Below are 27,207 nucleotides of genomic sequence, written 5' to 3'. Positions count from 1 at the left end.
AGCATTTTTAAATAAATGATTTTTGAGGGATTTAAACTGCATCGCCTCCTTGTCAAAAGAAGGTGTGAATGTTTTTTTTTTTCCCCTGGCAAACAAAGCATTCTTCTATGGCTTTAGAATAAGTGTTTACCTAATCCGCCCGTTCTCTCTCAAGGGCAAGACAAAATCAAAACAATAGATCACGCTGCAGTAATAGATCATTTACAAGCCAGCCACTTTCTGCTACACATTTGTTCAGATGTGATGTCTTTCTAAACTGACACCTTGAGCAAAAGCATTAAGTGTATAATGTGAATTTATATGTGAGCAAACTCAAACATGTGCTAACTGTGATGATAGTAGAAGCTCTCTTTTAGCAACTTTTTTGTAAGATTGGATATTTTCTACCTCTCTTGGGTTTATTATAGCGCATTAGTCATTTTGACATATTCTAAAAATGCCAGATGCCATTGTCAATGTTAGTGAAAAGAGAGATGAGTAAGGTTTGTTCTTGGTGGCCCTGAAGCACATAACTTATAGTGCTCTTTAGAAAGTAGCCAGGCAATGTGATACAGGCAAGAACAGTGTCTGTGTGCCATTATTTATGTGAAACATTAAAACAGAGGCAGCTTACTGTTGGTAAACTGTTAATGTAGTTGTAATCGTAGACCTAATGAATGAATGAATAATGAGCAGATCTTCATGTTGGCTCCTCTTAAAGGCTATGCATCAGTAATCACTCTGACCACGTGAAATTACGCAAATGAAAATCAAGGCAACTGTGTTTGGAAAGATGAGCTTGGGAAAAATATTCAATTAAAAGCCCATTTTACCACTTAAAAGAGAAAAAAAATCGACCAATTATTTATAGATCCTCCCACCCCTTGGTGCGATTTAGGCTATGGTCTAGTGTAATGACATTATACATAGTTTTGGATAAGGCAATAACTTGGATGATGCCACTCGTGCGCCGGGCTCATAACCGCGTTATTACGCACGAGAAACACAGGCATATGTTTTCATAGAAAAATTGCAAAGCGTCAGCCAGGCGTTGTCTATAGTGACTGTTCTGGGTTTGGAATAAACAGCAGTGATCCAGAGTGTGCCATGCGTCCAGAGTCAGAGAGACAGCACTTCTTTGCGCCGAGGAGGAAGCACGCAGCCTGTAAAGCGGCACTGCGGCATCGCTGTATCACTGCGCCCCGGTCCCTTCTCCGGGATCCTGACGCTCGGATCTGGGGAGAGAGAGGAGGAGAGACCCCATGGTTTCCTTTGCGGGATTTATTTTGTCAGCTCCCAACCTTGTGCTGTTTAAGCTTTTTTAGTGAGCGAAGGCCTGCAACTTGTCCGGACGGTTCCTCCTCACTCGCAAGGGTTTGCATTTCTTGGTTTTGCATGACGTGTCTTGGAGCGAAAGAGGAGGCTTGCTTTTGTTGTGTGTCTTTTAGTGGAAAATGAAGCTTGGAGAGTCGGGGAAGGAGGCAGTGCCAGTCCGCTGCTGCCGTTGTGGGCTGGACTGGATTACAGAGCCTGAGAGATACTGACAGCACGGCCAGACAAAAAGGGACGCGAAGACAAGAGAAAGAGTGTTTTTCAGCGCCAGGGCAGCCAGGGCGAGCGCTACAGTACAGTTCCCCCACTGAGCCGGATTTGGGGGGCTATTTGAGATGTACAATTGTGTCATTAAAGGAGTGCTGGCATGGGGCATCAGGTTAAAGCCATAGGTGCGAGAATACGTGCTCCACTCATTAGTATAGGAAGAGGGAGACTTGCCTTTGGGCTTGTTTGAAGGCATCTGCATGGTAGGAATTATTCTGAATGGGTGCTGCATAGTTATAGACTGGCACGCTGGCTTCACTTGTCATGCCTGTATGTGAAAGCTTTCATGGTTCAAGTCGTGCATGGTTAACAGCTTTGCATGATGTTCCCCACGTGCCAAAAGCGCATTTAAATGTACTTAAAAAACTATTACCAACGTGTAAAGTTATAGATGGGTTGATGGATTGGTGAGGTTTACTGGGGAAGAGGAGATTATCGTGCAGGACCAGTATTAAAATGAATGTTTACTTGTCAAGGCCTGCAGTTGACTCAGTTTAAGTGAATGCAGCCACCACTTGTATGATGTCATGGATTACAATTGGTATTCTAGACACACAGGGAAAGCTGGTGTGTTTTTCGGCAGCAGTGGCTTAGTTAAATAGCATTACACAGCCTTAAAAGATGTCAAACCAATGTAAAATCATGTGTTCATGGTATTGTCATGGCACTGCAAACAGCCACATGCCTTTAGTGCCAGTGAAGAACTGTGCTACTGTTAAGTGCGCTTTCATCTTGATACTTTTTTATAATAACTTCAAAGCGTCCCCTGCAGTTATTCAAAGAGAAAATGGGATGCTTTTATGGAGAAATGTGCAGGAGAGATTGCACTTATAATGGCAGAATCTAAAGCACTTTTATGAGACTTATTATGAGGTTTATAATGATTAGTAGAGGTCAATTATAGCTGCTGTGCCCTGCTAAACCCTTCATTACGCTGACATAGTGGAAAAGGCATACCGGAGTAGTCATAACTTTTGATTGATTGTTTTAGTGTCGATCTGCGATACAACTGGAAGATTTAGAGAGGTGGTGTTATGGCAAAAAAAGCTCAAAGTATGTGCTAGCTGTTTTATACAATATTTGGGCTAATTAATAATGACAAAACTGTGTGTTACTCTGAGTACTACAAGTAGAAGTTGGGGTATGAATGGGTCTTGTGCCATAGTTTGAGAAACATTGTTAAAGACACTTGCTTGGATAGAAGTGGAACCATCGTTTTAACAATATATCTGTGTTGTTATACTCAAATCAAAGGCGCACTCTGTAACTTTTCTGGTGAAGTGTCATCTGTCACCTGCTTGTCTCTATGCAGATGTCATTGCCTTTCCTGGAATGTTTCACAATATGGAATTAAACTTGTCTCCATGTGGACAAGCAGGTCTAAATCAGGCCAATTACATGTTAGATCTGTGGAGAGGTGACCCCACTCAAAATATGAATACACCTGTAGTTTAATTAACCCAAAATTGACATGTTTAATGCCATATATCGAAATATTCTGTGCAAACACCTTCATAACGACAACAGGTGGCAGACACTACACCACAAAAGTTCCATGGTCTACCTTTAACTTGGTGCGTGTTACTAATATAGTTTTTTCTGTTTTTTCCAGTGGGAGAGTTTGCAGACCCGGGTCAAGAAGGGCAGACGTCTGAAGAGGAAAGATGTGGTCCCGTGGGCTCAGCGCGCTGTGGCTGGATCAAGTCACCCAGAAGACTTTGGCTTTAACTTGAAATTCTCCTCTCTGTGGTGGAATTTGGGCGTCCTTTTCATAACTTGTTGAATAGACCCTTTTACAAGTCTGTCATTGGATTTTATGGCCCTTCTTTGGGGATTTACTCAGTTTGGAATGTAACTTGCTGTTACTCAATGCAGTTTCGGAATTCTTCTAAAATCCTGGATATTACATGGTTGCCTTGGATCCAATACTTTGGTAGTATTCACCTGGATATTCCCCTGTTCCAGCACTAGAGGAGGTCAGGTCTTACCACTTCCATTACCTGTGAGCCCAGTGGATTTAACCAGGATGTATTCTGTGAAGAACATGGAAGGCCCTCGATCCAGCGGACTACGCAAAAAGAGGAAGTCGAGGTCAGAGCGCGATCGGGAGACCAGGAGACCAAACGGGATCAGGAACAACAACCACGTGAAGGGCCCGCCGTTCCGCTTCTCTTCTGATTCGGAGAGAGAGGGGAGCAGGGAGCCCTCGTCCTCCCGCCCCAGACCCCCGCGAAGGAAGAGGAAGGAGTCCACGTCCGCCGAGGAAGACATCATCGACGGGTTTTCCATCACAGGATTTGTAACACTGGAAGCGCTGGAGGTGAGTGAGGGGAATTTGACACTTTCCACCTGCTTGTGAGAGGCTGAGTGTGGAAATCCACTTGAAAAGCAGCTAATGGAGTGTAAATATGTGTTTATCTTGTGCAGCTCAGTGGCGCGTTTCCTGGCTGGCCCCATGTTTTGTTATGTGGGCTCAGCAGATGTAGCATTAAATGTAGTGTTGAAGATCACTATCTGTGGCACTGACATACTACAGTAGAAGTCCCATTTTGTTTTTACAAGCCTTTGTGAGCTAAGCCTTATATCAGATGAGTGATGTGTAGCCATGTTTAGAGTGGCTGTTGTGCCTTACTGCAATTTGGAATAAAAAAGCAATTGGATCCATGTTACAACAGTTTATTCAGAGAGAGAGTAATTTATTGCACGCTGGCTATCCATTTTCCTTGGAATGCAAACCAGGCACAGGCTGCCTTCCAGTGATGTACTTCTGAAATTATGACTTACAAATGATTTAAATGTACAACTCTGCCACAGTTGATCAATGACGACTTTAAACTTATAGTAAAACGCATTATTTAATCAGTGACTTACGATCCAAAATATAAGGATTTCACTAAATACTCTTATACCTCTTAAACTCCACCATCTTTTTTTAGTAGTTATGGAATGTCGTTTTCATACAAAATAATAGTACTTCCTGTATCATGGCATGAGGTCTTATATTTCTTACGATGAAGCTCAAAATCAAATGAAAACTGTTCAACAAAGCTGAACTTTTGTCCTGTTAATGTGATTTTTTTGCATCCATACCTGCTCAAATGAGTATCTAGTTTTGACATTAATTTTAGTATCGATTACTATCTGATTTTTGATGTGACCAAAAAATCACATGAGCACTATGAAGATTTTGTGTTTTAAAAAGGTTGGAGGTTACTGTTGAGTCCTTGTGCAACACACTTAACCAACTTTACCTGTGTATAAATGTGATATACAGACAGGTCAGAAGCATGAGTGAATGATGTCTGTAGTGTAGATCTTGTAGAGTTTGTAGATCCTGTTCACTGTTATCCCTTTTCTGACTTGTTGGTAGCAGAGCTGTAGGTTGTAGCTTAATTCTATAGTTTACATTTATTTAGTCACTTAAAATAGCATGTACCTGAATGTCTTTTTGTCAGCACAGGGTCTATGTGGTGTTTTAGAATATTCCAGTCACTCTCATACAATTTAAAGGTCGTATGTTACGTAAAATTGACTCTTGTGAGCTTTATGCCATGTACGCCATGTTGTTACCTCTTCAAAAACAGACCTGGAGTTGTGTTTTGTTTCATTCACACATATTTAAGTAACCCTTTATTATTATGCTCTGTTCCAGCAATTTGAGGCTTGGTGATGCTCAAAATGCTGAAACAGAGCATTTTGAGCATCACCAAGGCTCAAAATGCTCTGTTCCACCTTGTGATGTCATGAAGCGGTAGTCTTCAAGTTAAAAGCTAACTTTTACCTTTTCTTTAGTAGACATTGGCAATTCCAGGACTGAAATAATCCATACACCTTCACTAATGTCAATCTAGTGAGGGTGTATGGAGGTTGAAATCACAGTGGAGCACTTCCTGTATTACCACATGACATCACAAGGTGGAACTGAGTGGTTTCCATTTGAGAGAAAAGCTCTAAATATGCCGAACGTGTGTATTAAACATGAATTGTGAATGTAATAAAACACAACTCCAGGTGTGTTTGTGATGGGGAAACAACATTAAAACATAACTCAGAAAACAGCGTAATGTGGGCCCTTTAATGTTTGCAGTGTGGGAAGAGTGTTGACTCTGCTCATGTGATCTTTTACTGTGACAATCAAGTTTCATTATAATGTACAAGTGGAGCTGCCAATGCAATTTATACGTAATTGTTACCCATAAATCGAGGCTGTTGTCACACAAAACTAAAGACTGAACGTGCGTAACCTGGGGATAGCAAACAATTAGCAGTTACTTTATCTGTTGTTTAAATGATTAGGTTCAATTGCCCAGTCTGTAATCTCCCTGAGGTCTACTGAAGCTGATTTGGCATTAAAACATGTCAGCTATAATTAACCTATACTGTAATATATATTCTATCCCATATTGTATTTTTCTCCAAGTTTGTGTTGAGTGAGAATTTGGGTTCGTAATTCTTATTAGCACGTGTTTAAAACAGAACTTGACACATTACTGATACAGAGTCTAAGTGAAGGTTACAAAGCCTTTGAAAGTGCAGTGGTGCTGCGTTGCCCGAGGCTTTAAAATGAATATCTGAAGAATAACATCACTATTGTGTTGTTGTTGAGAGCAGTTCAGTAATGGCTTCATCTGTTCGTCGGCCTATGGAATGTGGAATCAGATACACTTTCTCTTTTATGAAAGTCTGTGGTTCCAATTGAAAAGCTGTCCATTGAAAACATATTTTTAGAAGGCTCACTCTTGCACAATGTATTTGAATAGTATTAAAGGGATTTGCGTTTTTTTTCTCGTGTTGAGGTGAAACACATCTCTCAAAAGCATAGGTTACACTCCAAATTCCCATTGTGATTATAGTACTAGTAGAACATATATTTGTTGTAGCCTGTTGGCAGGTAAAAAGAAATTGTGAGCTTGTACCTACAGCAGTGCGCTCGAACTTTTACCACCAAAGAAAAGATTTGGCTTTCCGAGTACCACCAGATTTATATATCAAGTCTATAACCAGGTCTAATCTAGCTCTAAACCAAGTCTAAACATGGATTACATCATTTCCACTGTAATTCTAAACAAGAAATACGCAAAAGAGGACAAAATGAAGTTGATAAAATGCACTCGAAATTAGGCAAACCCGCCACCTGAAGGAGCTGGTTTTGTGGCACAAGATCTCTTTTATTTTTTCTTCTTGCATCGTGTTAACTTGATGTATTTTTTTTGTTTTTTATAAATGTAGAAATAGATTTTTATAGCTCTAAATATAATCTCAGTTTGGCCAATAATCATAATATAAGATTTGCATGCCTTGACATCCTGGTGACTAGTCATGGGATGATATTGAAATTTGTTGTCACGATTATTATCATGGCCGAAATAATTGTGATTAACGATTAAATCAGGATAATTATTGTTGCTGACAGTTTAAAATGCTTTGGATATGAATAATTACAGTTTTAATATTATGAACAGGTTCTATATTTAAACAGCTGTTGAAGCAGTAGAGATCGTCAGGGAGAAGTAGTTTTTTTCTGCACGTTTTGGTGACACAATGGCGATTATCTTTGTTGGCGATTATCACTATTATATAAAAAGTGCCACAAACGATTATTGCCAACCCTTTTTATCACGATAAACGATATTATTGTTTATCGTTCCATCCCTGCTGCTGTAGCTCAGTCGGTGGTGCGCTTGTCCACTGATTTGAAGGTTAGCGATTCAAATCCAGCTCATAGACATTATTGGTTGAGCGGATGCCGTTGTTGTTGTGTCCTTGGGCAAGACACTTAATCCACCTCGCCCCCAGTGTCTGCGAACACTGATGTATGACTGTGTGAATGGGTGAGCGGTTCATTGATGTAAAGTGCTCTGAGTTACTTGTAGGTGGAAAAGCGCTATATAAAAACGTGAACATTTACCATTTACCACCCACCTGCCGTTTGTAACTTGTCTGGTGATCGTCGGTGCTGTAGACCATGATGCCCTCTGTGTGCCTAGTCACTGTAGTAGTAGTAGTAGTAGTGCATAATATCATGTACATCACAGCAGCAGACTCCCTCTCTGTGTGCGCGTAGTGATACCGTGAAAAAGTGATGAGGTCAGAGCCCAGAGGTATAGGCCCGTGCGCTCCATCTGTCAGCGCGCCGCTCCAGGTTCACTTTCATCTCTGCTTCTTTCTCTCCCAACCTGAAGCTCCAGCGACAGGACTCCCCGGGCTTTTCACCGCGGGAGACGGGTGACGCTGAACAGACTGTTGTGGTTGTTGTTGTAAATTGTGGAGGTTAACTAGCTACTCATGTCTTGGTTCTTTAAAAAGTGAGATGTGTTTTTGATCTTATAATACGGAACATAAACTTTATTTTCAGTAAGGCTTTTTGGTAAAATGTACTAAGCTAAAAGTCTGATTTCTCTGATATGTTGTACAAATGTATATATTAAAACTATGTATAAGATAGAGTAGATAAGATACAGTAGATTGTGAAAGCAGTTGTCATTTGCCAGTTGGTTGTCTATAAGGTGTAGTGATACTTTCTTTCTTTTTTCTTTCTTTGTCTTTTATTTGCCAGGGACCATGTACAAATTCATTAATCTTAGAAAAGAAACTATGATTTCTACCAGATTTAGCTCCTACTCCTTTCCATCTGCAGTCATGAACAGGTGAACTCACATTAAAAATACACATTTCATTACAATTATGTTATAAGACTATCACTTCATCAGTAACATTAGCTGAAATATAAACCCTGATTTTCGTACTGAGGAATAGATGCTGATTCCGATGCCATAATGATGGTAAACACACTCTTTATTTGAACAGTAGAATGTACAATCATAGTACTTTCTTTTACATTACTATGTGGCCTTGTATCTGTGTAATCCCTCAGTCGTCAGTTGTCAGATAAGTTCATGAGTTCATGACTTAACAAACTTGAGTACTTCATCCGCCCCTGCTGAGGACCATACTACCACCATTGTTCTACTTATACTCACCTAAATCTGTCATACACTGTGATCTATAGAGCTTACCACAGGATCTCTTATTTCTATGCCACAAGTCTACTACAACCATAAACATTTTTCCTCGCTGTGTTTACTCTTTTTGGATTCTTTTCTTCGAGTGGTCACGCCAAGTCAAACAGCGCTACATTACCGCAGCGCCCGCGTCTGGTTTCCATGGTGCACTGATGCCAACAACACAGAAAACTTGAGCACTTATGTTTTAAGTGTGATTTATTTTAGGCACAGAACATTTCACATATTTTTACCTATGAAATAACATCCCACACAAGACTTTGAACACGATCAGTGCTTTTGTTGTGTTGTTGTGTTTGATATATCACACTTCAAGAATGTGTTATAGTGACAGGTCGACTTCGGAGCAGAAGTTACAGTTACTTGTACAGCAGTGGTACTCAAACTGTGGTATGTGACGACCTACAGATGTACTTCAGTCTCTTAAGTGACTGTTTTGCAGATATAAAGGTGTGGTTGGGGCAGAATTTCCATCACTTAAAGGAGGATAAAACAGAATACATTTTATTTGGTGATTATATTTTGGTTGGTTATGGTCAAAATTGGGGTCACAAGCAAATTGACAGTGTAGTGAGATCATTTTTTAATATTTATTATTGAAAGTAAAGCCTTTTTTAACTGCGCCAATGCTGGAAATACTATTCACACTTTTATCAGCTCAAGAATAGATCACTGTAATGCACTTTATGTCGGATGTCTCCCAGTCGGCCCTCAGTTGTGTTTTTGACCAACAGACACAGACGACAGCACATCAGCCCAGTCCTTTTATCACTTTATTGGCTTCCAGTTTCTTATATAATTGATTTTAAAATTGTATTGTCTATTTTTAAAGCTTTTATAATGACCTTGCTCCTTGTTATTTGACTGAACTCCTGTTTGTTCGAAATGCAAACGATGCCTTAAGGTCAAATAACTAATAATCCATTGAGGTTCATCTGGTCTTCCGCCAATTTACTTTAATAGATTATTTTTCCAGACCAAGGCTTAGTTTGTTTTCATACCTGAGTTTCGGTCATGTGATGTTGCTGTGACATGTCCTGATCAGCTGATTTAGACAGTTTGCTTTTGTCTTCCTACCAGTGGAGGAAGGACGACAGGGCCATCTACAGTCTGACTTCATTAGGACAGTATCCCAGATGTGTGAGAGTAAAAAGGCCTCTTGTCCCAGTTTAAAGTCCTGTGGGCACGTTTCCATATTTTCATTACTTCTTTAATCCACTGACAATGTTTGTTGTCCACTGTTCCAATGATGTTTGCTTCGTCCCAGACCGCGAGGTAGCAGTCGACACTGTAAGGAATGAAAACAAACTAAAGCTTGGTCTGGAAAAAGAATCTGTTGAAGTAAAACAACCAACCAAATTCAGACTGTCTTTCAACACTCAGTGACACTTTGAACAATGAAATAAAACAAATTGTGCAATGTTTTTATATTGTGTTGATTTCATTGGAGAGCACTCTGGTCACTTTGAGTGTTGTAAAGGGCTCTATACAGATTGATTGATTGATTGATTGACTTTGGTGATATGTGAGCTTAGTCAAATGGTATGTATTTGAATGGTATGATTCCTTCACAGAGCAACGATCACTTAAAGCCACAGTATGTAACTTTCTGGAAATAGAAAGTCAAAATCATACTTAGAAACATTCTATCTGGAGATGGATACATTTTATGCCATAATGTGGAGGATTATAGTTCAAAGGAACAACATTTCCATGGAAACACGCAGGAGAAGGCCCTCATCCATGTCAAAAAAGTTACATACTGTGGGTTTAATTGTCTTCCTTTGGCTTAGTGTGTGTTTAGAAATACTGTGGCAGTGGTGTAGTCTTATCTTAGTCCTATTCTGGTTTAGCCCTGATTTAGTGCTGGTTATAGACTTTTAGATGTGGTGGTATTACGAAGGCCACACATTTTTTTGGTGGACCTTGAGGTGAAAAGTTTGAGAATTCACTAGGAGACTAAAGTTAATGCTGCTCACATACTAAAAACCTTGTAAATCAGGCAGTGCAGTTAAGTGGTCATCAAAAGATTTGCTTGAACAATGTGAGTGAGTTTTGGGTAAAGTTTCGAGCCAATTTCCTTCTGCCAATAAGTGAATAAAATACTGACGAGCTTTAGTCCTTACTACGGACAACACATCATGTAATCTAGAGAGCGGCAGTGCATCTTTGCTTAGATTTGAATATCCTCCGAAGCCACTGATTTGTAACCTGTTTGTTATCACTAAACTCATTTCCAAACAAAACCTGGCCCTTTCAAATTAAAATCCCTGTTTATTTAGGAATTCTGCTGCGCCCATCAGATGTTTGTTTGGGAGCCATCTGTCAGAGCAGCCCTAGCTTTGGAGCAGAGTCGCGCTCCTGCTGGGTCAGTCCGGAGCACCACACCACGAGCATTAGTCTAGTCATTGTGCCCATTATAAGATCTTCAGCTGAGATAAAATAAGTAGCCATAATTGCAAATCTAATGCTTTTTTAAGTTGATAGGGAGCCAAATTACAGATCATGCAGTTATAAAGTCAAGGTTAGGTGTTGCTCCGCGGGGTAATAAAGATTATAAATAGTATTTTAAGAGCTTAAGATTTTGGTTTTCTTCTGCTAAAAGTGAGGCTTGCCAAAGTTCAAACACAATTGATTTTTGGCACCTCTCCAGCAAATAGAAGGACCTTAAAAAGACTGTTGAGTGTTATTTTTTTTATTTTTTTTTCTGAGTGTTTGAGCTTTTCAGACTGAAATTGGTGTCAAGAGAATTATTCGACTTCCTAACCTTTGAGATACCACTGTGTACAAAAATAAGCGTACTGGCAGTAATAAGGCCATCAGGTACTTTTGAAGTGTGGTTGATGGCTTGTGTACATCAACACTTTGAATTAATATGCGTTTTATTGTATATTCTATTCAGTTTTGGGTTGTCAAAAGCTGTATTGAGTCTCAAGTCTATTCCTCAGTATCAAAATCAAGTCTGAAATTATAGTATCGTGACAACACCAATCCAGTTAGCACGTCCTATCGTTATTAACTTATTTAATTAATTGTCAAAAAAACAAAAAAAAATGTATTAACTTATTTAATTAATCGTCAAAATTGGATGCTTTCAGTTTTGTTTTTTTTTTTTCAAATTTAGGCAGCCTTACACAGATTCCAATTATTCTGCCCCCAACTCAAAAAGATAAGGCGTGCTTCTTGTTTATTGTGCTTCTTATCTATTTTCTATTTTCTATTATTATTTATATTATATTGTAATATTTTTTGCACATTGCAGGATGCTAATCTCAACGCCTGCGTTATAGTTTTTCTGTACTGTGATACTGGACTGGCTCGTGATTGAAACCAGGTGCAGTATTGAAGTCTTGAGAGAGATTTTGTCTGTGGCAGTGTCTCTACATGTTGAATACTGGCCTCACGGTATCAGAGGATGAGGTAGGCTGCCCAGAGTCATCTCTAGCAATAAGTTAAGTTTGCTTTGGAGACAGCTACAGTTTCCACTATATTTCTGTCATCAGGTATTTAGCTAAAGATAGTAACAATGAAATATCCCAGGATTTGTTTATTCCAGGTAATCTTGCGTAGTTATATATGTGTGTGTGTGCGCCTGTAATGTGATGCATATAATGCAGTGCATATAATTACACAGCCTTGCCTATAGTGTATAGGGAGTGTATATAATGTAGTGTAAAGTGTATATAATGCAGCGTTGCATATGGTTTGTTCCTGGCTCCTGTCCCACACTGGAGATGAGTGCGCTCCAAAGACACAGATGGATGTGAACAGTGAACCAAATGAAAACATGGCCCAGTGTGAGTTCAGCCAGTGCTCCTCACTTCATACACCGTCTGTTAGATACAAAAACACATGACTTCACTTTTCACACTTATGCAAAAGTAATCTGAAATTTAAAACCATAATAATAGAATTTCTACAATATTGAGTCTTCCAGCTGCTCAGAATAGCTCTGTAATGGTTTACTTTTATAGTCTGTGCCACAGAGCAGACAGAGAGCAGTTGTCAGGTCAAAAGATGTTAAACCTGAATTAATGTATGTTAAACATTTGGCATTTAAAAAGCACATGTTAAACATGTCTGTGTAACCCCATGTACTGTGGTGAGTGGAAAGTGCCGGCTCCCTGCCCCAGAGGCACTTGACATTAGATAAGACAGCTGGCTCTGCTCCACATGCACTCAGAGTGATTTAGTGCTGCCTCTGCACTCTGTAAAACTCTGAGAGCCAGGCGAGTATTGGTCTGAATGTTTTACACTTCCACACAGTCTGTACACGTGAGAATAGAGGCTTAGTGTGGAGCTGTATGACACAAACACAAACAAGCTCCTCAGCTGTTTGTCAAAATCATCAAAACTCCTCCAGAGTGACATTTATAAGAAGCCACAAAGATAAGTCTAATACTTCAGTGCCATAAAACACAAACACAATTGTCTGGCAACAAGTTTTAGACTTGGAGCATAGTTACATTTGCATCTTGAGCTTTAGGTAAAGTGCAGGCACAGTAATCCCACTTTACTAATAATGTGGGGATACTCTGAGCTGTATAATAAGCACAACATCTTTACATGTTACAAAATGTCAACTGGGTAAGGCATGACCTGGGCAATGTGCCAACTGAGTAACGATTCCCATAGGCTCCATTATAAAATCAGTGTTACTGAGTTGACTGATTGTGAGTTTTAGTCATGATAGTTTTTAGGCTTTTGAAGCAAGATACATTGATTTTCCTTGCCTTATCCAACGTATTAAAGCTTTTTCATTAATGTTCACTAGACTATAGACACCAACAAACACATTTGTAAAATACTCATTATAATAGACAGTGGAGCAGGATGATGTTACCCAATTGACGTGTTTTCCATATAATTTGGATCTTTTTTGGTCATAATTCCTTAAACATTTGGTTGTATTCCATAAAAAATGGCAGCGGGCATCGCTCGAATAAGACCCTGTACCCAAATACAACTATTTATACATGTGTCATTTAAAGTTATGAGTGAAAATAAGTATCAGTCATGGGGAATATTTCACCTAATGGATCATTGAACTGTTCAGAATTCCCCGTTTTGAATCTGTCACCAAAAACACTACCACCAGTGCCAAAAAGGCAAAAACCTTTCAAACTAATGTGTTATGGTAAGAGTGGTACTTTTACACCATCTCAATATGAAGCGTCCGTTGCCTGTTACCCAGTTGACAAAAATAGTTATTTAAACAATAACAAAGTTTAAGCTGGTCATATAATTATTTATGTCCCTTTAGGAGTCGTCCATTTAGAAAATATGTAATTACTTTAGCAAAAAACGCAACCTATTTTTTCACTTTTTATTGAAGTGAAACATACCCCTAATTATAGAATCACCCATAAAGTAAGAGGGAAGATTTCTGCTGATTTCACTGCTCATTTGGACAAGATTAGTAAGAAAGTACCTCAGACACTCACTGCTGATCATAGGCCATGGAATAACAGTTGGCGAGCTGTGGTCTTGCTTGGTAGTTATGTCTACTGAAGCGTGAATCACTTTGGGAATAGTTGTGGTTAGTTTTAATGTGTTTCGTATTTGAGGTTTGTGCTATGGCTTCATTAGTGTGACTCATGAATTATATTAAAACATCTCCGGCATAACCAGGCCATGGATTGATTAGATGGGTTTCTCGTAGGCCTGGTACGATACACATTTTTAATTCAACCTTTTATGGCACGAATCTTATCATATTGTCAGAAAACAACCCAATAAATAGTAGTGCCTAGTTTAACTCAAGCACGAAATACATTTATACTGTACTTCCGCCGTGTAACTAACTATGACCTCTGTTTAAACTGTATTTACTTCCTCAATTTCCCTGCTCTGTGTGGTCCATGTCATTGTTGTTGCCATGGTTAAACTTCTTTTCTCAGATCAGTTAACTACTATCGTCTTCCCTCAGCTGAACTCGGCGTGATCAGGATCGCACTTAAATAAACTCACTTTGTGTCTGGAAATAAACTGTTGATTGCTCGGGTCTGATTATGGTAAGGAGCTAAGCCTTCTCTTGTTTTTGGCCCTCAGCCTTTTATTTATAGAAACCATACTTGGACTGGTGGCGGAGTTGGCACGGGGGATCGCCTGGCATGTTTGTAGCGGGTCGCTTGAGGTCGTATTACAGTCCATATATGACAGCTCTTGTGATGAATGTGGCTGAGATAATGGGCTCACAACAGATGGTGAGGGAGGGGAGAACTTAACATGTGATGAGGCAGGATCTGAAGTACCAGGTTTCTTGATGGTGTGGAACAGATCTGTGCCAGAGGCTGTCAAACTACAGATTTTACTCACACAGATACTTCGCATACATTTAAAAGATACTGCTGGAATAAAGTGGTGCAAAACTAGCTCTGATTTTTTAAGTGTTGCTATTGGGATTGGATTTGCGATTCATATTTTTAGCACAAGAATCACAGTCCACATTGTAGTTTTGATTTCATATGTTAGTTGTTATGTATTTCAGTTGTGTGTAATAGTATACATAAAAACAGCCCGTACACACTGAATAATGTCCAGAGAGATCAAGTTCAAATTCTATCCTTTGAGTTTTGAGTTTGAGTTCTTGTCTGTTTAATAAAAGTTTTCAAAGTCTTTATGAACTTCAAGATATAAACAGGATGTCGTGTCGTTTAAAGAGGACATATTACGCTATTTTCTGATCTACTATAATATTGTTTCCACATCACAAACATATCTGGAGTTGTGTTTTGTTTCATTCACACATGTTTAACACACAAATCCTGCATATTTAAACTGGGTTCTTCTCCCAAACTGAAAACACTCCGTTCCACCTTGTGATGTCATGTGGTAACACAGGAAGTGCTCCACTGCGTTTTTAAACTCCAGACATCTTCACTAGAATCATTTGGATAATTTCAGCCCTGGAATTGCTGAACTCTACTGAACAGAAGGTAAAAGGTCGCTGTTAATTTGAAAACTACCACTACATGACATCACAAGGTGGAATGGAGCATTTTGAGCTTTGAGATGTAGACAGACTAATAATAAAGGGTTGCTCAATGTGTGAAAGAAACAAAACACAACTCCAGGTATGATTTTGAGGACAATATAACAACATTCTAACATGGTTTAAAGCTCACAAGAGTCAAGTTAGTGTCATATAGGTCCATTTTGTGTTATATAGGTCCCTCAGAATAGTCCCTTTGTTCAAAATCATACCAAAGATGAAAGATTAACTAATAAACCAATGTAATCTAAGAATCATTTTATGTTTAAGTTTTTAAATTACACAGTTGTTGAATGCAATGAGACTCCATGGAGACAGGACAGTAAGCATCTTAATTATTTGATTTCACATTTCATTTACAAGTCAAATTATGATTTTGATTTGGTTGTGATTATTCCTACCACCTTCACAGTGTTGACTTGCATGTGGGGTGGGCAGCTACAGTTTGATTTTTTAGGTTCAGACTTGGGAGGAATAGATTTTTTTGGTGTTAGATTTTGAATAAGTGGCATTTATCTGGTTTATATCTATGACATTAATATAAAGGCTATTTTCATTTTGTTTTGAAAAGTAAACTAAAGTTAAAAATCGAGCTTGATCAATAAGGAAAATGGTCCATATCGCACTATCGCTACTTGCAAGTGTGTCTGCATCAGCTAATCTTAACATCTCTACTACACACAGTACGAGTATTACCATTGAGCCCCAGTGAATGTCAAACATGGCAAAGCTGGATCCCGCGCGGGTGAGTTTGAGTCTTGTCATACCACAGGCTTTCATCTGTAAGTGTCAAGAAAGAGCTGCTTTGCAATGGAGATGGGCCTTTGGCAGACAGATCTGTAAAATATAATCAGAGACGCTTGAGTTGGAAGTAGTTAGTGCACACGGGCTGCCAGAGCGGGTTCGTACGCTGTCACCAACATAAATATTTAGTCCTTTTTTCACACTTTAAATCGGCTGTAACAACAAAACCCGAGCTCTTTGTTGGCTGTGAAGTAGTACAGTTGTTAATCATTTTGACATATTAGAATAACATGGACACTTTCTTAAGTATCAAATAGGAACTTGTGGTTAGTGTAGCCAGGAACATAAAATAAATGTGGGCTTTTGTTAGTTTTGTGTTAGGCTTTTAGCGAGATGACTGGTAATACAAATATTGGTCAGACTGTGTTTTAAAGGTCAATCAGGTAAAAACATTATTTTTGTGAAGAGAAAAGAGTTTTTGTGATTCACTGAATAAAACCTCCTCATCGTATGTCCTGGTATGGGCCTTATATGGTCTTTGTTCTGTGTTTCTGGTGGAGGGTTTGCCACCTACTTGTTCCCATGGAGATGTTACCTTGCCAGAACTTTTCCTCAGTATGGCATTAAAGTCTGTTACAACCAGTGGGCCTAGTTCAGTGTCAGATCAGTGAAGAGGAGACCCCACTCACAGTAAGAATACGTATTTTCCAAGTTGTTTTAGCAATAAAAACACCTGTAACTGAATAAATAACTTAAATGCAATACTGTGGAACTACCAGAAAAGTTACATTGTGCACCTTTAAGGCCACACTTTAAAGGGCCCATATTACTCCGAAAACACTCTGTTCCACCTTGTGATGTCATAAAACAGGAAGTGCTCCACTGTGTTTTTAAACTCCATACAGCTTCACTAGAATCTTTTAGATCATAGAAACCCTGGGATTGCCAATCTCTAAAGAACAAAAGATCAAAGGTTGATGCTAACTTGAAACCTATCGCTTCATGACATCACAAGGTGGAACAGAACATTTTGAGCTTTGAAGATGTAGACAGACTAATAATAAAGAGTTACTCAAACATGTGTGAATGAAACAAAACACAACTCCAGCATTACCGCCTTGTTAAAACCTCACAGGAGGACATTTTGTGTAATATAGGACCTTTAAATGCAGGTTTGTTCCTGTTTTAATCCCATCTGTCTTTAAGTATTGCGCCTTCATTCATCTGAGCTAAGCAGCAGACCAAGTGGCACGCTGTCACCCACTTGGCTCGGGGTCTTGCATAAGTAGCCCCTCCTGTCTGCTTGTGTAATTAGACCGCTCCAACGCCAGTCTCACAAACTATCTGGCAAATATTTCCTTGCTTCTCTAAATACATCTTTTAGGCCGCGTAATTGATATTGATGTGAGCCACCGGAGCTCTTAAATCACAGAGTAGCGGGTGTGGACTTAGCGGACCCGAGCGCGTTGACTTATGTGTGAATAAGTAACTGGCTTCTTTAATGATGTTGGGAGCAGCGTCGGAGCAGTGACAGAGCTGATGGATGTGGCGGTCCACGTGTGCCGCTATTCTGCCGTCACCTTTGTGTCCCAGTCAATAGTTCATTACACATTCTCATCGCCCCCAAGCTGCAGACGCATCCGGGATTGTAACACGACGCTCTGGGGGTTTGGAATTGTTGTTACTTTAAGGACTGATTAAGCATTACATTATGACCAGGGCTAGGGCTGCAGCTCACGATTATTTTAGGTATTGATACATTTTTTGATTAGTCAACTAGTCAAACTATTATTTCTATTCAGGTCTGTCACAAGTTATATACAGACTAACCCAAGAGCAGATTTAAACCACAAAAATTATTCTAAATGTACAATATTGTTATAAAGTAATGAGCTGCAATAAATAAACAGCAGATTGAATCATTTAAGTACTTAATTTACATATGCAATGAGACATAAAAGTTGGATTAAATCTTATCATAAAGACAAAAAATAACCAAACATTTTCCAGTAGTGCAAAGAAAAAGTATACACAATCAATAATGACCCCAAAAAATATTATTCCAGCTTTCATATATTGAATGATAAGTCAATATAGCAATTATCATGATGGGTGAATTTCTATTGTATATTGAGATTTGTAAAATACATTTTTAACCAAATTAAAGTTTCTAGGTCAACAATAGAGCCATGTGCTTCAGAGTCTGCATACTCCTGATAACAATAACACTTATCAAAATACAATACAATTATGATTATTGAAATGGATGGCTAGTCACAATTTTTCCGATTAATCTTTGCTGCCAAGTACCAACTGCTAGAGCTGTGCAATGAATCAATTATTTTTTTATCAATTTGAGATCCAATTATTTCAAACTGTTAATGATGAGTCTCTTTTCAGGTCTGTCAGCTGCTCCTCTGTTATTAAACTGTCAAATGCTAAAGGGTCACATTTTTATATAGCGCTTTTCTACCTTCAGGGCACTTAAACCAAACCAAAACACTTTACATCAATGAACCACTCACCCATTCACACACACATTCATACATCGACAGTATTGATTTGTGGGAGCTGGAATCACACCTCAACCTGTGGGTCAGTGGGTCTGACCACTCAACCAATGATGCTTATGTCAAGAGCGGGATTCAAACCACCAACATTTGGACCAGTGGACAAACACCAACTGAGCCACTGTTGCACCACTGTCCTGTCCAAAGCGTGTGTTTTGGAGCACAGTTCAGACAACTGTACTGCTACAAGTTGGACTATTTTTTGTGTTTAACGGCAGTGGTTAAAAGACTTGGTTGTGTTCATAAAATTCGTATTTAATTGTTTTCTGTTTTTCATTTAATATAATTTTTTCTATTGTAGATTGAAATGTGAAAAAAATAAACCATATAACTACACAAGTTTGTCTATTGAGAGATTGTTAAAGCTCTTTATATTGTGCATCATTTGTAATAGTAATAATGTCTTGGAAATATCAGTCTGTGTATCTGTCTGTGTGCGCCTTAAACCTCAAAGCCAGTTTATCATAATATGGAGCATACAATTGTACATATCCACTGCACCCTGATACACAACACACTACAACTGTGATTCTCAGAGGGACTTCAGAACAGTTACTGTTCTGAAGTCCCTCTCGTTGCAGAAAATACCTTATTATCGTGCCACAGTGAATATATTATCATGTGGTGTGCCTGATTTGTGTGGGTAAATAATCCTTCACATTAACTTTTGACACAAAAAGGTCATTATTCATTGCAAATTTGTCTTGTGCCTTGAGGTAATGCTAAATATTTAATTTCCTGGGCTCTTGTGGGGAGCGTGCCGTGTGTAACACAGTGAAGTGTGCTTTTGTTGTTAAACTATTTTTCACAGGTTGTTTGGATGTGTTTATCAGCGCTGTAAAAGCGTTTCACATTAATTGACCTGACAAAGTTAAATGAAAATTGAAATTTCATGAATAAGAGCTGTTGCTTTATAATTGTTTGGAGCGCGGCACCAATTATCAGCTGTTAACTTGATAATGATTGATACTGCACTTGTTTCCGTTATACAAAGTGTTGTTTTGTTTATAATTAAGCATAGAATTTGTAATCAGTTTTGACAGAATATTACGAATGAGTACATCAGTGCAGTAAATAATAAGTAGAAATACACCAATACTGATACCACAAGGCAGCAATACACACACATTATTTTAGCAGAAATTTAAAACCGTATTCCAGTGAAAAAGTCCACTATTCATCTCATTCCAGAAGTTTCCTTTGAACCCCATTAAGTGTGGTTGAGACGCATTTAGAGGCAAAAGTGGACAGGGTGGAATAAGGTCAGTACTCTAATAATAATAGTCTGGTATCAGTATTAGTACTCGGTAGTGACAAATACTCAAAATGAAGTGCTCATACTCGTACTTATTTTGGAAAAAGTGGTATGGGTGCATGCCTAATAATAAGGTTTTATTTTATTAGTATAACCAGTCAACCTTGGCTGACCTTTTATAACTGGATTACTGAATTTAGTGTCTTTTCTTCTCTTAAAACTAGGATCTTCACTCCTTTGTTTTCTGTAGAAGAATGTTTTATCATAAATGAAAGCTTTGTAGTTGATAAAATATTAATCAAAATGAAGATTCAGTCATTTCTAATCGTAGTGATCAGCTTGAGTCTTTTGTCTCCAGCCAAACCTCTGTCAGTAAAAGCATGTGGTTTGGAGCAGAGGTCAGACTGTGGAGGAAGAAATCTGATGTTTTTTTATGTTAAATGACAATATCTGTATTATGTTCAGGAAATTAATATTGAAATATTTTTTATTTGTTTTTACTAAGACAAAAAAAAATCCAGATCAATGCATGAAGGAGAAGAATCCCCATGTATTATTTGTCATATCACACAGCTCTATAAATTCTACTGACTCTCTAAATTGAATCCATAAATAAATAAATATTCTTGGAATAAAGATCCTAAACAACTGCATTTCCTTGGTCGTAGTTTAAAAGTAATGATGCTGAACTAACTTCCCCTCCTCATCCCAATCAATAGGATTAAATACATTTTAAAGAGTACTCTTAAAACTAAACTAGACATAAAGCCGAGCATGTCATCAGTTACACAGAAAGAAGGACTTGTACTGTGTCTAGTTGAGTTAGTCTGAAACAATACCAGTGTTCTCCACTAATTGGCCGAGGATAATTAAATTGCCTTTTTGTAAGCCCTCAGGTGCTAATCTGCTCCTAATTGAATGGACTGTTGTAAATCAGGGGAAACGCGGCTCTTGAGTCATGAATTACACAATCGTCTCTAATTGAGGTTGGATTTAAAAATATCACTGAGTTTTTTGGGTCTTAACTGTAGCATATGTACAAATGTTCATCAGGCTACATTCATTCATTTAGTTTGTTTTATTTTAAATAATTAAATTGCATTTTTGGTGTATCTGTAGTTGTTGGAGCTGATGTGCGTGAAAGGAAAGTCTTGTTTTATGGCAAATGAATGCTACATTTACTTTTAACCATGTTATAACATTATCTTTCATCAAAAACAGACCTGCAGTTGTATTTAGCTTCATTTTTGCTTGTTTCATTAATCCTGTTTACAAGGTTGCCTTGCTCGAAGTTTGAATTTTCCCCAGATTATTACGTCATAGGCAGTAATCCTTCACAGTTTGTAAGTCCATAAATCTTCAACAGACTCTGCTATAAAAATGTTTTCCGTACAACTGCATGCTTTTATTAGCTTGCAAGGTCACATTTCTTAAATGGGTAGTTTTGTTTTTGCATGGTTCATGCACACTGCTGCCAGTAGATGGTGTGTTAACCCCAAAACCTGGCAGAGAAGCACAGCTGATGCAAATATTTTGTGTTTTGAATACATAGGTTGTTTCCAAAACAGTAGATGCCAGAGCGATGGTACTCAAAAGCATGTTTAAAGACCAGCAATAGCACTAATAAGGCCTAATATGTGTTCTTTAATACAGAAACCTCTGCACTGATGCTGCCAATACATAATGCATACATTTTATTATTTCTCACCTCTACAGTGACAAGCTCCAGGTCACACACTAGTCTAATAGGTGCAAAACAGCCACAGTAGACTCCCTGGTTTCCCTATGGGCTCTCTGCTGTGAAGGCATGCAGCGCTCAGCCTGTAGTCTGCCGCTCCACAGGACACAGCAGCGGAGGAGGAAGAGGAGGAGGAGGAGGGGTGTCAGGGGTGGTAGTAGCACATGACATTATATTTGCTTTGTGAAGGAGGCTCCCAGGGAAACACAGAGGCAGGCAGGAGGAAAAGACTGCTGTTAGTTTTCCTAAGAGGTAGTGCTCTGCTCGGTGTGTGGCAGAGAGAAGCACACACATACACACACACACACATATACACACACCAGGCAGCAGAGACTGACAGGGTAACACAAAGGCACACACACAAAGGCACACACACACACTTCTAGACAGTCAATCATTCATACAGACAGCTCGCTCCCATGCCACTGCAAAGAAACAGATCAGCGCTGAAGCTTATCAATAAGATGTGATCTCGATAACAGCGAAAACACAAGATATCAGATAAAGGCAAAGAGTTTAAACTGGAAACAGTATCTTAAATAAACAAATCAGGAAATGCATTGGATAGACAGAGGGATACAACTCGATACCACTGGGGTGAAGACTTTTTAGATCAAACTATCCTCTAGTTCGTACGTAAATGTTTTGGGTTTTTTTTCCCCTCAAAGCATTTTACTGTAAATCTCAATAGTAATGAATTCACTTACTTCACTTCATTTATTAGCTATAGACAGGGGAGTTGCCCAGAAAAACAGTCTAGTCTGTTGTCAGGGTCTTAGCGGCCCAGAACTGGACCCTCCCCTATTAATTTATATTAGAGAGAGCCCCATGTGACGCCTTCTGCCCCCAAATTTCTGTTGACGGGCCTGGCAGGCTACAGATAGTGTGCCGTAGTTTCATTCAGTCACAAAGTGCGGCTTTTTACAATATACTCCTTGGGGAAAACACAATTTTTAGTCATAAAATAAGTCCACATTTCATATTAGTCATGAGTTATAGTCCACACGTGATGATTAGGCCCTTACTTAATAATGGGGTTGACAGTAACAGTAGGTATTGATCCGAAGGTTGGCAGTTCGAATCCCGCTCTAAATAAACATCAATGGTTGGTCAGATCCACTAAATCCACAGGTTTAGTATTTAGTATTTCTATTATTTTCATGTGTTGTTGCTTGTGAGCCATTAAGACCAGCATTTAATACATTCTTAAATACTAATCCAAAGACGTCGTCAGACCTGGTGCGGGTGTTTCCTCTTCCTGTAGACCTGCATGCTCCAGAGCCCTGCAGTCAAACAGTGCCGTCTCAGGCCTCTGGGTAATTGCAGTATCGGTTACAGCCGATTTTTGAGGCGTGTGAATACTGTATGTGTGAGAGCAGAGAGATCACGAGCTGAAGAAACAGCCAGGAGAATGTGCAGTGTTAGCGCCTCTGTCCTGTGGAGTTTTTATTATAAAACCCACCTCTTCTCCCTGGCATTTAATACTAGCTAGACAGGATATCTTGGTGATTTATTGTTTTTTTTTTCCTATATATTGCACTTTCTATATACCCATAGGTTGGCGGTGCGAATCCAGGTCTCGCAGATGAATGCTGTTACTGTGTCCTTGGGCAAAACACTTAACCCATCTCACACCCAGTGTCTGCGTACACTGATGTATGAATGGCTGAGTGGTTCCTCGATGTAAAACGCTTTGAGTGCCTTGAAGGTGGAAAAGCGCTTGTAAACATAGCCACTGTACGACCCGATCCCCCCAGAGATGAGCGTTTAGTACGAAACAGAACAAGAGTGAAGTTATTCGACATAAACAAGTTTTAGTTGCATATTCCGTGTATTAAATATGAATTAGCCCACATATGGCTCTATAGTAATGGAGTGTGTTACAGCAGCAGATGGTGTATAATGTATTTAATAGTAGCATATGTTTGAAGTCATTTCTGCTTTAGCTAGACAGCGTTTTATCGGAAGCACCCTACTGGGAATATCTGATTTATCTAAATGTAAACCAGGCTAATGTGGCGCTTAAAGTAATCATTTACACAATTGCACAATTTCTTTACCTTAAGGATTGCAAATCAGGGTTCAGTTTATTTGTTTATTATGAAAAAAATGCAGCTCAATTTTGTTTAGTATTGCAAGATTTTTTTTTTTTTTATTTGCGCAGTGCGGTTAGTCAAATCTAAACAAACTGTGATCTAATATGTGGCATGAAGAGATCAAATTTTGGAGAAATTCATTTTTGTTTATTTATTTTTTGGTTTATTTATTTATTATTATTATTATTATTATTATTATTATTATTATTATTATTATTATTTATGAAATTGTATCCAGGCCTGCCACAATAAATACTATATCAACTTCTTGTTCAATATGTTAGATGGAACAACCATTTTTTGGCTTTAATATTTATCATAGAGATTTGTTTGTAGTACTAGTCAGAAATGTTTTGTTATTTTTCCTGTTCTACCATGAGATTTGAGCTGTGGAGGGTTGAATAAATAACTTCTATGACTCATTTTAGATACCAACTACCACAGTGTTTCATTCTGCTATTTATTTACTGTTGTTTGTGTTTTTTAAACATACTGTACATTTAGAGGATTTTTGGGGGGATACAGTAATTCTACTTCATGGTGATTGTGTGAGTGGCATAAAATACTTTCAATATTATCATTTATCGTCTATATTTACTTCAGCAATATATCACAATATCACGAAATCGCTGAAGTAAATATAGACGATAAACGATAATATTGAAACTAATTTAATTTCAAAAACCCAAGAGCAGATTTAAACCACAAAAACTATTCTAAAACTACAATCTTGTTTAAAAAAGACAAAGTGCAATAACCAAAACGCTTTAGTTGTACTTAGTTTGCAGCTATAATGAGTCTTGGAAGTTATTAATTCAACTTTTTACAACTCAAATCTTATCATACAGCCAAAAAACAACCAACATGCAAAGAAAAAGTACACATGACTTGACCCCCAAAAATATCATTCCAGCTTTCATATACTGAGTAATAAGTCTATTTATTCCTTATCGTGATGGGTTTACCTGTGTTACATCCCTTCTCTGTTCTACCCTAGCACGTTCCGACGAGTATTTGAACAAGAAAAAATGACTGAGGACTTTGAGCAACCAGTTTATCGCAATGTTTTACAATTACTTTGCAATCGCGCCACAACACTGGGCTAATCATAACCGTGTCTGTTCTTATACCGACTGGCAAAAGAAATACAGCATATTGTCTTTTTATTGTTTTCTTTCCCACTCCCACCCTCCCACATCCCCCCTCTCTTTCTCTCTTCTGGCAGTGTGAACGCAGCTCTGTCGTTTTATAGCACACACTGGCAGCACAGCGATCATTAACAGCACATAATCCCTGAGTAACTATTGCTTTGATGGTGCACATTCGGTCGCCTTATTACACTATACAATAAAATTCTATAAGTGGGAGCCTGATGGAGACCGCTAACAACAGTTTAATTATATCTTTGTAATTTCATCTCATTTTCTATCTCGCAAGTCCCTCAGTGCCAGTTGATATTAACGTTAGCCCAGTGTTTAGACAAGTTTACTTTAGGAGATGTGATTTATTGTACCATCTGACTGTTTGCAAACTGCGTACTTATCACTGTGTACACTGGTGGATTTAAGTAAATGTATTTCATCCTTTTGGAGTCGTACTTTATCACCTCTGCCAATGAATATATGTTTTTTTGCTGGCATTGATGGGTTACCAGGTGTGCGATAAAGCGATCAGTAATTGCTCTACCCTGGACTGTATTCTGTCTGTGCGGAGTTAATGTGGGTTTGATCTTCTTTAGGTGGAGTGTGAAAATATATTGCAATGTTCCTGTGTAAGGACGCACGCCAAATGTCTTCTGGTTGTTTATTTTCTGAACATAAGGGCTACTTTAGGTCGTAACCTGCACCAAAACAATAGCCTCCAAAACGGACCAGGAACTGACCAATAGACCCTTCACGTCAACATGTCGGCATAGCAACCAAGTGTTACAAAAGCATTTACATTAACAACAACAAATAAACAGAAGGACGTCAACATCAACATTACGTTCAGCTCTAGCCAAATAAAGCTCATCGAGTCTAACTTCCATTTCAGGAATTCTGACGGCACGTATCATAGCAACCAAAGAGCCAATTTAGAGCGAATCTCTTGAAGGTGACGCCCCTTCCCGCGCACATCGCTGGTTGGGCAGGGGACGGGCCCTTAGCAATGTTGTCAATCAAACTTGATGCTAACGCTAATGGGAGCGACCTCGGGGAGGAAAGAAGGCTGCTGATTTGTCCCTGCAGCATTTTTACAGAGAGAGGAGTGACAGTTTTCTAATGTAAAGTGAATTGGAGCCAGAGTCCATGGAGCCGGAAGCGCGCCCGTGATCACTTCCGATTTGAAACGCAGCGGCTTGCGCGTTGGCTACGTCCGTTTATATATGCAGTCTATGGTGTTAACTCTGAACTAAACAAAATATCAGGTCATTACAGTATATTTTACATTGACACGTCATCTTATGAGTAAAGACAGCTAAAATAAGGCTGCACAAAATCGTACTTTGAATTAAATGACCAAATCACAGTGGTTATAAACAGAATGTCCACTATAAACAGCCTAATATCCTGTCTATTTATGGAGAAATCTATTTACCCAGACGTTAACCTTATGAACCGTATACCATGGGATTCTTATATTGGTTCAGCAGTTCATATTTCAGTCTTCTCTCAGATATTGCTGCTCAGGAATATGTTTAAAATGTGCACTGTAAGCTGAATCGCAGGAATTTGCAAATCTAATCACAATTACAATATTTGTCAGAAAAAAACTCAATTAGATTTTCATTCCCCAAAATCGTACAACCCTTCTTTGGTCTCAGTAATTGGAAGCTTTGTTTGCCAGTGCTGAAATTGGAAGCCAAAGTCATATTAATTCCCAATCCTACTAGTAATTACAGTTGACTGGTTCAGTGGAACATTACCTTTCTGGCATGTGTTTGTTTATTTCTATTAGACACCATTCAATTAAAGGATACTGCCTCCCAGCTTCAGTTCCCATGTTGTCATACAAACCTCCTCAGTCTTCCCTCATGTACTCTTTGTAGCAGCTGTGTTCCAGTGTGCTGTGACACGAGGTCATCCTGTTTCTGATGAAAACAGCTCAGCGGTGCGACTCCTCTCCGCTTCTGCTGCTTTCCTAAAGACAGAAACAGCTCTGCGCCTCACGGGGACATTTTAATGGCAGCAGACCCACATCCATCTCCGGCTCCATGTCACCTTCAGATAG

General features: G+C 38.8%; 1 protein-coding gene across 4 annotated transcripts in view; it reads left to right on the top strand.

Moving 5' to 3' along the window:
* Positions 1-1,213: 1,213 nt before the first annotated feature.
* The window catches only part of auts2a (activator of transcription and developmental regulator AUTS2 a), a 228,928-nt gene continuing 202,934 nt past the window's right edge, over positions 1,214-27,207 (top strand). For all 4 annotated transcript variants that reach the window (XM_055226525.1, XM_055226523.1, XM_033978239.2 and 1 more), the window contains exons 1-2: positions 1,214-1,353; positions 3,191-3,898. In XM_055226525.1, coding sequence (XP_055082500.1) covers positions 3,605-3,898 — 294 coding nt within the window. In that variant the 5' untranslated portion in view covers positions 1,214-1,353; positions 3,191-3,604. The remainder of the gene's footprint in view (positions 1,354-3,190; positions 3,899-27,207) is intronic.

The sequence above is a fragment of the Periophthalmus magnuspinnatus genome, chromosome 14 (genome assembly GCF_009829125.3).
Source record: "Periophthalmus magnuspinnatus isolate fPerMag1 chromosome 14, fPerMag1.2.pri, whole genome shotgun sequence".
In the NCBI taxonomy this organism is placed as follows: Eukaryota; Metazoa; Chordata; class Actinopteri; order Gobiiformes; family Gobiidae; genus Periophthalmus; species Periophthalmus magnuspinnatus.
The sequence above is the reverse complement of the archived record's forward strand: the minus strand, read 5'-3'. Positions and strand labels throughout refer to the sequence as shown.